The following is a 13,533-nucleotide window of genomic DNA, read 5'->3' on the forward strand; positions in this document are numbered from 1 at the left end:
CTAGACGGCAAACGACTGGTTCATCAGTTCCTCGAACGCGTCCTCCACGTTGTTCTCGTCAAGCAGGGCCAAACTACCGAGCGGTATGTGGGGCATGGTGCGGCTTCGTAGCAGGCCGCCACCAAGGGGTGCCTGTACCGCCTGTTGCTGGTGTGAGTGAGGCTTGTAGGCCGGATAGTCGGCCGGTGCGTTACGCTGCTGGAAGTGTGCGGATGACGGTGCGTAGCTCATCGCCTGCCCACCGTTGTAGCTGCTGTAGCCCATGTTGTGGCCCATTGCGTAGGACACCGGTCGTACGGCGTGATGGTGCTGCCCAGCCATACCGGATTTGTCGCGTAGAACGAGATTTTTGCTGGAGGCCGTGCGCGCCATCTGGTAGCCGGAGCTGGGGGCAGTTGATGACGATGGCTGCCGCCCCGCAACACCGGACTGGCCGGTGAAGTACGCCTCCACCGTGCGCTGCTTGTCGCTGCTGATAGGTCGCAGCGGCTGCGCTGTCACCGGCACGGTGAGATTGTGGCTTGACTTGGTGCGCGCCAGCAGCGGTTGGTGATGGTGATCCGCTAGCCGAGGGTGCGCGTACTGCGCGTGTACGTTGTTGTAGATAGCGTGCGACGGTACCGGTGCCGTGACCTCGACCTGTGGAGGTGGCTGCGCTTGCGTGGGAACCGGCGCCGGTGACAATTCCTGTGAGTAGCGCGCGCGAGCTTTTGGTGGCGTTGGACTCTTGTCCTTAATTTTCTTCAGTGAACTGTGCAGACTCTGCGCAATCAGCGACCCGCGCCCACCAGCATCCGGGCCATCGTGGCCGTTGACAGCTCGCAGGTGTGTCGAGCGCACTGGGGCGCTATACGTTGCTTGCTGTCCCTGTGGTGCCTTCATCACCTTCGAAACGACGCGCATCTCCTGCGAGTCGACCGAGTCGAGATCGTCGTAATCGTAGACGTCGTCCAGGTCATCGTCCTCATCCGGATTGGCCGGTGAGTGCGAGGAGGAGCTCTGCTGATCGACATTAACCGCCAGGTAGCTGATCTGGGACGGTTGCTGCTGGTGCTGCAACACGGGCGGACCCATGCGCGTGATAGCCGTTGTCGGGCTGAAGACGGAGTTGGAGCTGGTGAGGACAAGAGGTTCGTTTTCGGGGTTTGTCAGCGAGTCGCTGCGATTCAGCGAGAACGTCGACACCGACTCCGGGTGTGTGTAGTCGGTAAAGGTGTACGTTCCGAGGTGACTACCTATCGCAGACACATCCGGTAGCGAAGGTCGCTTCTCGTACGGTGCCATAGCGAACCCGTTCATACCGGTACTCTGGTACGCCAGTGGCCTCTCGGCGTACTTCAACGAGCCCTGGTAGGTTAGCGGCTGTTGGGCCGGTAGCGCCTGTTTGTTGTGCCCGAACGAGTTCGCGGTGAACTTGGTGGCGGCGATGCTAGCCACCCGGTTGCTCGCGGGATCCGAGGCCCGCTTCCCAACCCACGGCGCAGCCGGTGCCGGATCGATGCTGCTGGCCGCGTCCGGTCGCGGATTATAGTTCAGCACGTTGTGCGTGGGCGTGCGTTCAATCTTCGGCAGCGGCACGTACGGCGTCTCCTGGTAGCCTTGTGCCGCCAGCGAGCGCACCAGACCCAGCTGCACCTGCATCGGTTCCGGTTTTACCTCGGGTGTCTCCTTGAAGCCGGTCGCCACGATTTGTTTCACCAAACCCGTCGCGTTGGAGACGCGTGCCGGGATGGGACGCACAATATCCGGCTCGTGCTGAATCGGCTTGAACTCTAGCTGGCCGGTCGGGGTTGGCAGCTTCTTCGGGATGGGCTTGAAAGCGGACGCTGAAGCGTGCGAGAATTGGTTCAGCGTGGAACCGGTGGCTTTCGGCAGCACCAGCTTCCCTTCGACGACCGAACGATCTGCAGTGTTATCCCCCTTAGGATGACCGCCCGCGCTCGGCTGCAGCGTCTGGGAGTAGGTACCGGGAACGTTCTTACCCCGATTCGGAGTCGTTGACGTCCTCGCTCCTGGCTGGGTTACGTTCGATGACGGCGACGGTTGACTGCTGCTTTTGGACTGCGTTGGAGTTGGTTGCTTCGTAGTCGGGCGAGCCATCGGCGTGGGCTCATCGATGGAGGAGCTCTCGGCCTGCTTCCAGAAGTTCATCGCCGATGGTTTGGGCGCACCGTACTTCGGTGGCAGCTCCGAGCGGCTACGCCGATCGCCCGGCTGCTCGAAGTTACTCTTCAGATGGCCGAACTTGTTCGTCCAGTTGTTCGAGCCGACGTGCTCGCGCACGGGATTGCTCCACATCTGGCGCGGCTGCTGGTTCTGCTTCTGCAGAAACGCCATAAACTTGAGGTCGTTCTCCGTGCGCGGCTTAAAGTCCGGCACCTCGACGGGCGGCGCTCCAGGCGGCTGTGGTTTCACCACCGTACCGCGCCCGGCCACCCCCGCGTTCGTTCGTTTCCTCGCCGACTGCTTCGTACCAGCCGCGCTCACCTCGTCATCATCATCCTCATCGTGTTCACCCTCGCTGCCACTGTTCGGCAGCAGGTTCTTCGGTATGTCGATGGTGTTGGCTCGCTTCATGCGCAACTTCTTGCTGGTGTACTTGTTGACCGGCTTGGCGAGCGTCTCATCCGCCTTGTGCGATGAATCAGGCGTTCGGCTGCGACCCTGCGTCGCCGCATGGTGGTGAAGGTGTTGATGGCCCTGCCCCTGCCTCGTCGTCGACCTTGGCGCCACCCGACCAACCTGCTCGGTGGTTGGCTTCGTCTCGCGGCTGACAATCTTTTGCACCGTGTTGATTACCAGCGAACCACCATGGCCGGTGGCCGCCTCCGTCGGCGTTACCTTGTTGCGCAGCACCATCTGTTCGGCCGTCTTCTTCGGTTCGTCCAGCTTGCGCAGAGCGCGCCGCTCGTCGTCCTCGTCCGTGCTGGAGCCATCGTTAAACGAGTACTTCTTCACCAGCGCCCGCTGGGCAGCCGTTTGTGTGGGTTTCTTGAACTGCTCCTCAGCCGCCGCAACCGGCTGCGGTTGTTGTGGCCTGACCGTCGCTGCCGGTTTGTGCTTGTGCAGATCGATCGGTTTAGCCGCCGCCACATCCTGCCTTCCGGATGGGCTCACTCGCCCGTTGGTGGTTGGTGGAAGCGCCTGGTCGACACTCAGCGACTGACGGCTCAGCAGCAGCAGTTTCTCCTTGCTGGGTTTCGTTCGGGCGGGCACAACCGGTGCCGCCGCCGCCGCCACCACTGTTGCACTAGCCGCCGATGATTGTTTCGCGACCTTATCGAGGGTCGTATGATGCAGATTCTGCATCTCTTTCGGAACGAACTGACTCGGCCGCTTCATGGCGAAGGCTGTCGCCGGAGTCGTCGTGCTGCTGGTGCTGCTGCTGGGAGCAGCCGGTTTAGCCGCCGACGGTTGTCCTTGGGGCGCGGGCTCCGACCCGAGCACGGTGCCGAGTGAGTGTTGCTTCTGCAGCAGGTACGTCTTCTCCGGAGCCGGCGCACGCTCAGCTTGCGGCTGTCTGCCGTCCATCAGTACCATCTCCTCGATGAATCTTCTCGCGTCGGCAAGCTCCTCACGACTGACGCCCACCGTGTGGCGGCTGTTGCGATTGGTGCGCCGCTTCGCGCTGAACCTTGAACTTCCAACGGCCCTGGGTCGGGTCTGGCTGTCGTCCAAATTGCCGTTTGCCGTCCGCTCACTCCCATTCGCGCTCCCCTCGACCTGCCCCACCGGACGCGGGGCGGCGGCTGCCGCCGTCGGTGGCCTCCGCGAGTCACCGTACGAGTCCCCGACACCACCGCTACTACCAGTGTCGCCGTGCACGTCGCCTATCTTATCCGGCTGCAGCAGTCCTTGCTGAAGTCGGGTGATCAGCGCCAACAGTGCATTCCGCTTCTCGCCGTCGAGGTGAATCACCTCCGCGCAGCCCTGGCCGAGCGGCTCAGCGCGCAGCGTCAGCTGTAGCCGCTCGAGGGCCGCCGACACCTCGTGCAGGATCCCCGTCAGCCCGGCACCCACCCGCCCGGCGTCCCTTCCGGCCCCCCCGCCGCCGCTGCCGAGCGCACTGCCAGCGCTAGCCGCTCCGGCTGCGGCCGCCAACAGGCGCAGGTCCTCGCCCGACTCGGTCCCCGAGTCCTCCACCGGCGGCACCAATGCAGCCTGTGTCGCACTACCACTACTACCACTACCGCTACCATCGCTACCACCAACACCGCCACTACCTCTACCACCGCTAGTGCTACTACCACTACCACCACCGACCAGCCCGGCTAGGGCGCCCCGGTTGTACCCGAGCGACACCGCGCTGCTCAGCAGTAGCCCCTGCAGCAAAGGCAACAGGAGTGACTCACCCTGAGGGAGACCGTTGGTCGGCGCTACGGCCGCCGCCGCCGCTGACTGCTGCTGTAGTTGGCGCTCGCGCTGCAGATCGGCGGTTACGATGGCGACAATATCGGCGCACGCTGCAGAACGGGTATCAGGAGTGTGGGACAGGAAATGGATTGTTTTGGAGCACAGGATACGATGTGGGATACGAACGAACCGTGCGAGAGGTTGGTGGGAAGGTGTAGGAGTACCCGTGTACAAAAACACAAACACACACACAGACGTGGAGGTCGACAAGAAAGAAAGATTAATAAATGAACGGAAAAAAACATAGTGTGTCGCAATGAAACCAGCTGGCGAGGCGAGAGAGTTTGATGTACAGAAATACGTTTCGGGCGTTCGGTAATTAAGGTTTTTTGATTTCGATCGAGGTTCCCGAAACATTTGGTACGTGTGTACGTCAAGGGTGTGTATTTTGATACGCCACCGCAAAGGGACAGCGAAGGAGACGCCAAGGCAGGCTGCGCTACCTTGTGTCAGCGATTTCATCACGAATCAATCTCAACCGTGTGTGAATCTCAGAGGATGTAAACATTGATGAAAGGTTAAAAATGCATGAGAGAAAAAACGGGGGGGCGGGAAAGGGGGTTAGATCTTCTTTTGGTAACATCTGTTCGCGTATACTACCATTGAGCAGGAACTCTGCTTCGTGGGCAAAGCAAGGTGACAATAATGATTGTTTTGCGGTTCACACTTGCCGTTCAATAAACAAACCAACAATGTCGGTGTTCGATGCATGGGACATGCGCATTAAGGCGAATGTCTTCGATGGGATGCAAAAAACGAATCTCATAATTACAACACAAAGAAACGGTAGAACGAAAGTTGTATGGAACGCTTTGTTATTGCCGCAAAGGTACTATGAGACGGACCGCACGTGATAAGAGAGAACAGCTATAGATAACGACGCTTTACATAAAACGTGCGATGGTACTTGAAGATAAACAGAACGAATCGGGTCCAAAATGCCGCCAACATCAGCCATATCGATACTAATCAGCGCTAGACATAAACATGGTAACACTGAGTGATGGAAAGTAGGCAAATAGGCAAAACGAGCTGAAATGTCCTTTGCAGGAAACGGTTTAAAGAAATTTAAAATACAGAAAAAAAAGAAAACTAACATCAAACTAGCTAAAACGAGTTAAAAGTCATTCCGATGAAAGAATAGAAACGGAAAACCAGTGAATACAGCAAAGTAGTAGATATAGGTAGAGACAGATGCGCGCGCGAATGCCAAAGGACAGAAATAGAAGAAGGAAAACAACGGAACGATCATAACACGGCGGCACTAAGTTCAATCGCAACTAAAAAAAATCAAACAGCAAAGTCCAACCATCCGACCCTTAACGATGTGTGATCCGTCAGAAGGGAAACTGTTTCGTTCGGGTACTTGTTCTGTTGGGTTGTCTTTATATTGTTTTTTTTTGTTTTGTTGATGGTGTTGTAGGTATAAAGGCCAATGAGTATGGAGGAGTGGGTGCGTCTGTTGATGCTTAATCAAACGATAACGCTGCAGATTGAGATTGTGTTCGCGATGCACTGGTGTCGGCCCGGGTGTTGCCACCTATATGTAGATGCGCCCCGCCGTTGTTCGCTTCCACTGTCATATCAAGCGGTTGCGTACGTTACACTAGTGCATAGTGGTTTTTGCAAAGTCTGAGAGTACACCTTGCTTGTGGCAATCATATTGGTTGATTTTCTTACGCGAAAAAAACAAAAAAAAACGGAACGAACGGAATTCGCAGATGAAGAAAGAGATAGTTAGAGGAGTAAAATGGTTCGAATAGTACCTTCTTTTTCGGCCATGATCTGACGGATGCGAGCTCGTATCTTGCGACGGTCGTCGTAGCTCGAGGAAGATTCCAGCTGAAGGAAGAACATATTAGAATATAATAATGTTTATCAACACTTAGAGGCGTTGTCGAAAGAAACGATAGTTCAATCATTCCGTTGTTCTTTCGTTCCACTTTCAGCGAGATCATACGTGTGAATACGATTAGCAGAGAGAGGTATAGATAGATAGAGTGCTCACCAGCTGCTTTAGGATAGCTTCGTCCCAGATTTCGTCTAGGTTGTCAACGGTAGCTGGTTTAGTAGGACTGCTTGCACTACCGCCAGACGATTTCACCGTATGTGTTTTAGTAGTGGTCGTTGAAGATACTTTCGATACCTGTGGAGGAGAGAGTGAAGGTAGGGTAATCGAAATGAGTATTATGTAAGAAGCGAATGCTAGCGGGAAATTAATTCAACAATAAGGGAAAACCCGCTGTTTACAAACATATTGACATTGATGACATCCTCGCTAGCACATTTTTAAGGCGAAAGTGCAGCGCGCTGTTCTCACAAGCCGTACCGACCGTCTTTAGGTCTCTGGGGTGATGTGTTTCGAAGCGTGCCCAGCGCTGTAGCGTTAGAGTGTTCCCTTCGAAGACTTCGTGTGGTTATTTTTAGCAGTATCACAACACGCAACGCCCGCTACGTTTCAGGGCGAATGCATTTAGCAGAGAAGCTGTGCCGAGTCGAGAGCAAGGCAAATAGAGGTTGAACATTTCAATCGGTATCCTCCGTACCCTGGACATCTTCCTCGGTCTACTCCACCTTCCTCTTGAGCGCGATTCCCCATCCGAGTCGCACACATACTCGTCTTCCCCTCTGTTGACCTTCCATACCAAACCTCATGCTTCATACACTGTCCACCAAGCTATCTGAGGCGTATACAGGGCAGCGGCTGGTTGCGGTACGCCTCGGTACGTCGCGCGTTTGTACGTTGTGGCTATTTTTACCATCGATCGTGCGAACCTTACGCGGCTACGTGCCTTCGACATCCTAATCTTCCGGTGTTTAGTTTATTTTATATTGTTTTTCACACGCTACACCTCACGCAAAAGGTAGTAAAAGGGCGAGTCGTACCCGAACCATGTCCGCCCGGTACACCATCCCGTTTTTTCATACTTAACGCAAGGCATCGTTAGGCACTTTCCAGTTGTATGGTTTACTAAGAGTACTTCACACAATCATAGAATTACTTACTAAATAAGGTGCTTCTTCTCAAGAGTTAGAGTCTCTATTCGGTTCGACAGAACACATAAATCCCGGATAGACTGGCGATGCAAATAAGCCATACGACCAAAGATAATCTGGCTTGCATCCAAATTTCCCTAAATGGTCAGATTACAGAAATGTCTTGGCTCGCCTTGCGAGATGAGGAACACATTACATTTCCGATAAACAACGTGTTGACATTCCTTATTTCATTCATTTCCTTACTCTTCTAAGACCCTAAAATGAAATCAGAAGGTTTCAATGAATTAAAATCGAGTGATAAAGATAGCGGTTATGAGTCACCGTTGCCGGGAACCTGGTCTTCCCCATCGTAAACACCTACGCTACCCGTGTTGTTGCACCCAGTTGTCAGTTTTGGTTTCGCAAGATCAACACTTGAAAGTAAAAATATCCATTCGCGAGCCGGTACGTGCACATGAAATTGTATGCATACCGATGCATGGTATGTCGCGGAACACCCGTTTCGTCTGTTCGATACTTCGTGTACGACGACAAGCGGGGCATACAGGCATTCCTTAATCTATGAACTTCTGCAGCTTAAAATAAATGCTTATGAAAAGAATCGCGATTGATCGGGCTGTTCTGCACCCGTGAGCTGGTCACCGAAGGGATCCTCGGGAGTAGTATGTGCACGAACAGTTGTGCACTAATTAATGTTGTTCTACTAGGTGCTGACGGATCTCTTGTCAATAAGAAGTGACAGATATCTCATAAATAAGCAAAGTCCAAACCATACCACTCTAGCTTCCAACACAGCAAATGTCAGGAGGTAGTTCAAATCACCATGTATCCTGTACCAAATACCGAACAAGTACCTGGATCTGACCTCCTACTCCAAATATGATCTGGTTTGCGAAATTGTATGAACTAGTAATCATAGATGTTCATGAGCGTGCAGTGAAAGTTGTATCCAAGCTAATCAAAGATTCATATCCGAACTCAGCACCGTGCAAAAGCAGGTCAGCATATTTAGGCCAACAGCAGCGAGTGCAGCCGTGCGTGTTGGTGTGCAAATGGAGCGGCCTGTTGGAGAGCGTGGTGGGATGTCTTACAGACTTTGCCATATGTGCGTTCTACTTCGCCGCCTTGACGAGGCCGGATTAGAGAACATTTTCTCGCCGCCGCTGCCGGCCGGAGCAGGTGCATAACCTCTGCCAAGGTTACTAAATCACTGCCCAAACAGTGGCACAGCGTTTCGGGACTATAAATACACACCGCAACCAACGCGTCTCCCGGAGGTGCCGACCCGCACGCTCCAGTGACTTCCAGCGTCTAGGGAGGGGAAAACCCGAGGTCCACCCTGGTGGGAAAGAGTACAACGTAAACGTTGTCCATCAGAACGCCTCAGAGCTTAGAGAATTATCGTACGGAAGAGGCAGGAGGGGGTTTTGGAACAGCCATCTGCCAACAACTTGCCTCCGTTTGGTGTACTGCACGTACTTGAAATGGGTTTGAAATCGGCCCGGCGCTCAACCGTTCCATGTCCCACCATGTCGGCACTCTTCCCCTCGTGGAGTCCGATCGGGTTCGGGCCAAAATAGGTTCGAACGCAAACGGTTCGAATCGTGTATTTATGAGTAGTTGATAGACGTGTGCTTTGTTGTTCGGTGCACACGGCTCGCACAGGACCGATCTTCCGATCAAGGAAAATCCAAAGTTGTACACCGCAAGAGAAAGAGAGAGAGCAGGTACGTGAAAGAGAGTGTGTGAGAGAGAAATAGGGTAAGATTTCTAAGGAAAACTAAATTTGCAGATGCTCGTACAGAAAATGGGAACGAGGTTGCCAAACGAGGGGCAACGAAACAGCACAGGAAAGATGGATATTTTGGTTATGCAATTTAGTTATGCACGCATATCCAACCAACTCACTGTAAGAAAGGATTTTATATATCGCGAGCTTTCTGTACAGCAGGCTATATTCTAATGAAGCTACGCTGATCATGGTGCAGCTTATGACAGAATCACTACAAGAAACCCTCGCGATCGTCGCTGTTACGAAAGATTCGTGCTACTATCATACAAGTAGCTCTGTGGCAACAGCCGGCGCCTCTTACGTGCTGCACCAAAACAGGTCCATAAACTCCCCCACACTTTTCCACCACTTTCTCGACGGGGTGGACCAACCAAACAAAAATACACAACTTCGCACAGAGGACGCAACAGTATCTGATTCGACATTTTCGTCCACCGGCGAGCGGACACGGGTCCCACACCGCTGCCCGTGCTGGCGGCACAAAAATAAACCTATCCGCGTTGTGTCACCGCGTGTTCGGTCCACTCGGCTTTGGCTTTGTTCCCGGCCGCCGTCGCCGGTTGGCAGCAGAGGAATCCGGGAGTAGCCTGCCGGTAACGTCGCTCGTGCGCGCGCCCCTTATCCGCACTGGCACACACCGCCAAAACAGTCAAGCGAGCTGTTGTACTTCTTGGGACGCCTTTTAGGGTCATTCGATATGTCATTTGTCGCACCAACTGACGCGTTTTGCTGATTGCTCGCACCTTCTCGAGTAAGGTGGACTTCGTTGAGAACCGTGTCCCTTACCCTGCTGATCTTCACAACACTCCACGTGACTGACCTGCGGGACTGGAGACTATCTGTTAGCTGTAACCCTTTGCTGCAGGATTGGATGCTTTCGGAGAACACAACACCGAACAGACTCCGCGACGCTGATATACCAAGAAGGCAGGACACGAAACTGCTTCCACGATGGTATTCCACACCTTCAACTTGCGTTACTTCCGGCGGGCTGATAGAAGATAGGTAGGTGATCCGTCCAGTGTTTACCGGCCCGATTCGCAGCCCATGGCGTCCCGTGGTGCGGAAATGCGTCGAGCTCAGGCGTTGATTGCTGAGTAGCGTTGGGGCGGGGAATGGAGATGGCCCCGGTACGGCAAACCGTTACGCACCGTCGTCGGCCGGAAAGTCAGAATGGTTAGAATAGGCGCACGCGAAGGGATCCGCGTAACAGTACACGCACTTGTCACTCGGAGGGCGGCTCTGGCGCGATTGGCGGCCCAAGAGATCGAACACCCGGTTCAATACAGTGTGTTCTAGGAAACAACGTTTCGAATTCTCTTATTGCTTCACTCTCTCTCTCTCTCTCCCTCTCCCTGTTAGTCTCTCTTTCCCTAGTGCGAACAGTTCATCTCCTAGTTCCTTGCCATCCTCTCCCATCAATGCGGCTTAGTGGACGGTTGGAGTGCATTTGTATCGATAGCAAGCCTTCCGGTTTAATCCCACTCTGTGGTTAGTACACGCGGTACGTAGACGGAGTATTGTGCCTGCAATGGTTACAATGTGATACTGCAGCTATCAGCACCACTTTCTACCGACTGGCGAAATAGAGGGAACCAAAAACAATCCCGCAACTCATGTCTACAATGCGCCTGCCGGTGCAATTAATTTAATTCCACCGCGCTCGAGAGCGTCCACTCGAGCACGGACGCATGCGCCCAAGCTGAACGCTGAGAGCTGAAGGTGCGCCGTGTATACTAGGAGTTTCGCTCCGCACACCCCGAAGGGGGAATCCCAAAACGCCACGGTCGCCATCCGATGGACACACAAGTTGGTAAAAATAAAAAGGGCCAAAACGACGAGCGGAGTAGGAGCGCGAGATACTACCTTGAGAAAATGTGCCAGAAGACCGGAGGGGCGTGCGCATGTGCCACACGCTGTGGCGGAAAATCTGCAAAAACAAAAATTTCCTCGTAAAAACATCAAGACAAGGACCAAAGTTTTGAAGGGTAATCACCCAGTTTCTGGATGTCCTTCTGAGAGGATTTGCCTTATTGTAAAATGATTCTAGATCCTTTTGGTTTAAGTCGCACAATATGTCTGCCAAGTATTTAGTTTTAACTATCTCAAACCAACGTGAGAGATCCGTAAAAGACTTAAAAGACGAAGAGCCTAGACTCGTTTCCCAAACAAAACAGGACTCTTCGTAGTAAAGAGTAGTCCCACAAACATCCGCAAAAGTCTAGAAAGACTTCATGGCCCATGGTAGGCTATGGCCGAAGAGGTCACGACGCCAGATACGCAGATTTTTCTTTAAAACCTTCCCCCTCGGTCACTTCCGTTTCTCTGTTTACTTTGTCAGTCACTATTTGCAACGCCATTACGCTGGACCCAATTGCCAGCGTCTCTGTTTCTCTGGTGCTCTGGTGCGGACGGTGAGAAGTACACCAACGCTCACGCCATTCGCGAACTCGTCATGGCCAAATATGGTGATGATACTGCCGCACCGCCGGGAGATGCGGCTACTCGGGAACAGAGTGCGGTCCCACCTACGACTACCACCAGCCGACGCCGTATTCTACCGGACGTTTTACTTTTTCGAGGAATGATTTCGTTGTTATGGTACCGGAACAGGTGCTGTTCATTTATTTGGACTCCATAAATCTGCTGAACTGATGCAAAACGTAGGCAATTTTGATTAATATCGCCGTGTAGTGTCTGCACTGACGGTTCATCAGCACCAAGTAGAAATAATTCGGTACGAGCTAAGATATAAACCTCATCAGGGCCGTTTCATAAACAATTTGGCAAGTGCAGGTTTTAGGTCAGACTGCCATGTGTCCGTTCTAGACCGTAAATATCTCGCCATATCCTCTGATGGCGCAGTTAGACGATGAGGAAGCTTCAATCTTTTATCCATACAACCCCCCCTTCTACAATAACAGGGAAAACACATGAAACATGTCCAACACCAGACCACCTACCAATTTGTCCCGAGCGTGGGAAACATTATTGACTATACGCGAACGCAGACCGACCTCTCAATCTGGACTTGACCATTCCTCATCTCTGCACCCAGATTGCAAGCGTTCTTTGTAGTCTCTGTCTTCAGTGGTGATAATAAAGGAAACGTCACCATCGTTGAGGTTATAACCGACCGAACAATGAAATGGTATCATATGCGCGCTGTCGTCCTGACCCTCTGACCGGTTGGCCAAAACAAGGATATTGCCATTTCTCTTCATTTCCGCAACCGTGTGTTTTAAAATAAAAAGCGAGAGATGAGCCGACTCTCGACGGATTCTTTTTCGTTTTTGGTAGACATTTATTTAACCCTTTGTCGCACGGTCGTTGATCGATGGTTGACAGCTGTACGGCTCAGAGACTCAATCATACATAAGCGGGCCGTGATAGCGAACTAAGGTTTACTAAAAGAGTCACCGTAAAAACTACAACTGCCACAACTTAACACTGTCAGTCCACCTAAGTTGGCGAAAGTGTGGTAAAATGTCCTGCCCAACAATTGAAAATGCTCCTCAAACTATTGGTTTTAGCAACAATTCAGAAGTTCAGTGGCGTTTAGGTGAAGAGACGTTGGAGAATCGATCTGCGAACATTTTAGCTATGCAAAGCTGTTGCAGATAGCCTCACCTTAGCCATTGATGTTATGTTATATTGTAAGAAAACGGGAGTTCAGGAAGTCATGGAGCCCTTCTAAACTGTTATTCCTTGTTGAGCAAACCGCAGTTCGATAGGTATTGCTTGCGTCAATGGTTGGCAAGACAGGAATCAGCACCGATGCCCTGCCACGTCAAATCATAGCACAGATCTGGCGCGAGGGTGATGGAAATTTTACGATCTAAGCTTGCCGTGTCGCAACTCGGACGGCTTTAGTTTTCGGCGCTCGAACTCCGGTTGGGAAAACTCCGGCAGATCGCGTAAACAGGGCCTGGCAAATGTACACCGTATCGCATCAACACGTCGACACCAAGAACACGCACACACACACGCGCACGCGCGGGCGTGTGTACAATTGTTTAGGCAGGCGGGAAGTCACCGGTGGTCTGTGGATGTTATTTTAGACGGCCACGCACGTGCCGCTGGTGTTTGCTGACGCACATGAGCGCACTTACCTTTTTCTTCGCGGCCGGTCCGGTGGTGGTGGTGGTGGTGATGCTGGTGCCCGCCGGCTTGGCCATCAGCGACTCGACGCCGCTCATCAGCACGGACGCACCGAGGAACTTGTTCAGCAGGGCGCGTGCCTCCCGGTCCTCCGCCGTGTCGCCCGACTCTTCGACTGCAAGAAAGGAAGCAGAAAACGGTTTAGACCAGGGGCTTACTGACTTCAG

At 53.0% G+C, this 13,533-nt stretch overlaps 1 protein-coding gene across 1 annotated transcript in view; it reads right to left on the reverse strand.

Moving 5' to 3' along the window:
• LOC131291161 (mucin-19-like) overlaps positions 1 to 13,533 on the reverse strand; it is a 36,674-nt gene continuing 23,141 nt past the window's right edge. The window contains exons 4-10 of the mRNA XM_058320352.1: positions 13,318 to 13,481; positions 6,422 to 6,559; positions 6,180 to 6,255; positions 4,308 to 4,463; positions 3,824 to 4,223; positions 3,440 to 3,712; positions 1 to 3,382 (exon numbers count right to left, since the gene is read on the reverse strand). Of these exons, the coding sequence (XP_058176335.1) occupies positions 1 to 3,382; positions 3,440 to 3,712; positions 3,824 to 4,223; positions 4,308 to 4,463; positions 6,180 to 6,255; positions 6,422 to 6,559; positions 13,318 to 13,481 (4,589 nt within the window). The remainder of the gene's footprint in view (positions 3,383 to 3,439; positions 3,713 to 3,823; positions 4,224 to 4,307; positions 4,464 to 6,179; positions 6,256 to 6,421; positions 6,560 to 13,317; positions 13,482 to 13,533) is intronic.

Source organism: Anopheles ziemanni, chromosome X (assembly GCF_943734765.1).
Source record: "Anopheles ziemanni chromosome X, idAnoZiCoDA_A2_x.2, whole genome shotgun sequence".
Classification (NCBI taxonomy): Eukaryota; Metazoa; Arthropoda; class Insecta; order Diptera; family Culicidae; genus Anopheles; species Anopheles ziemanni.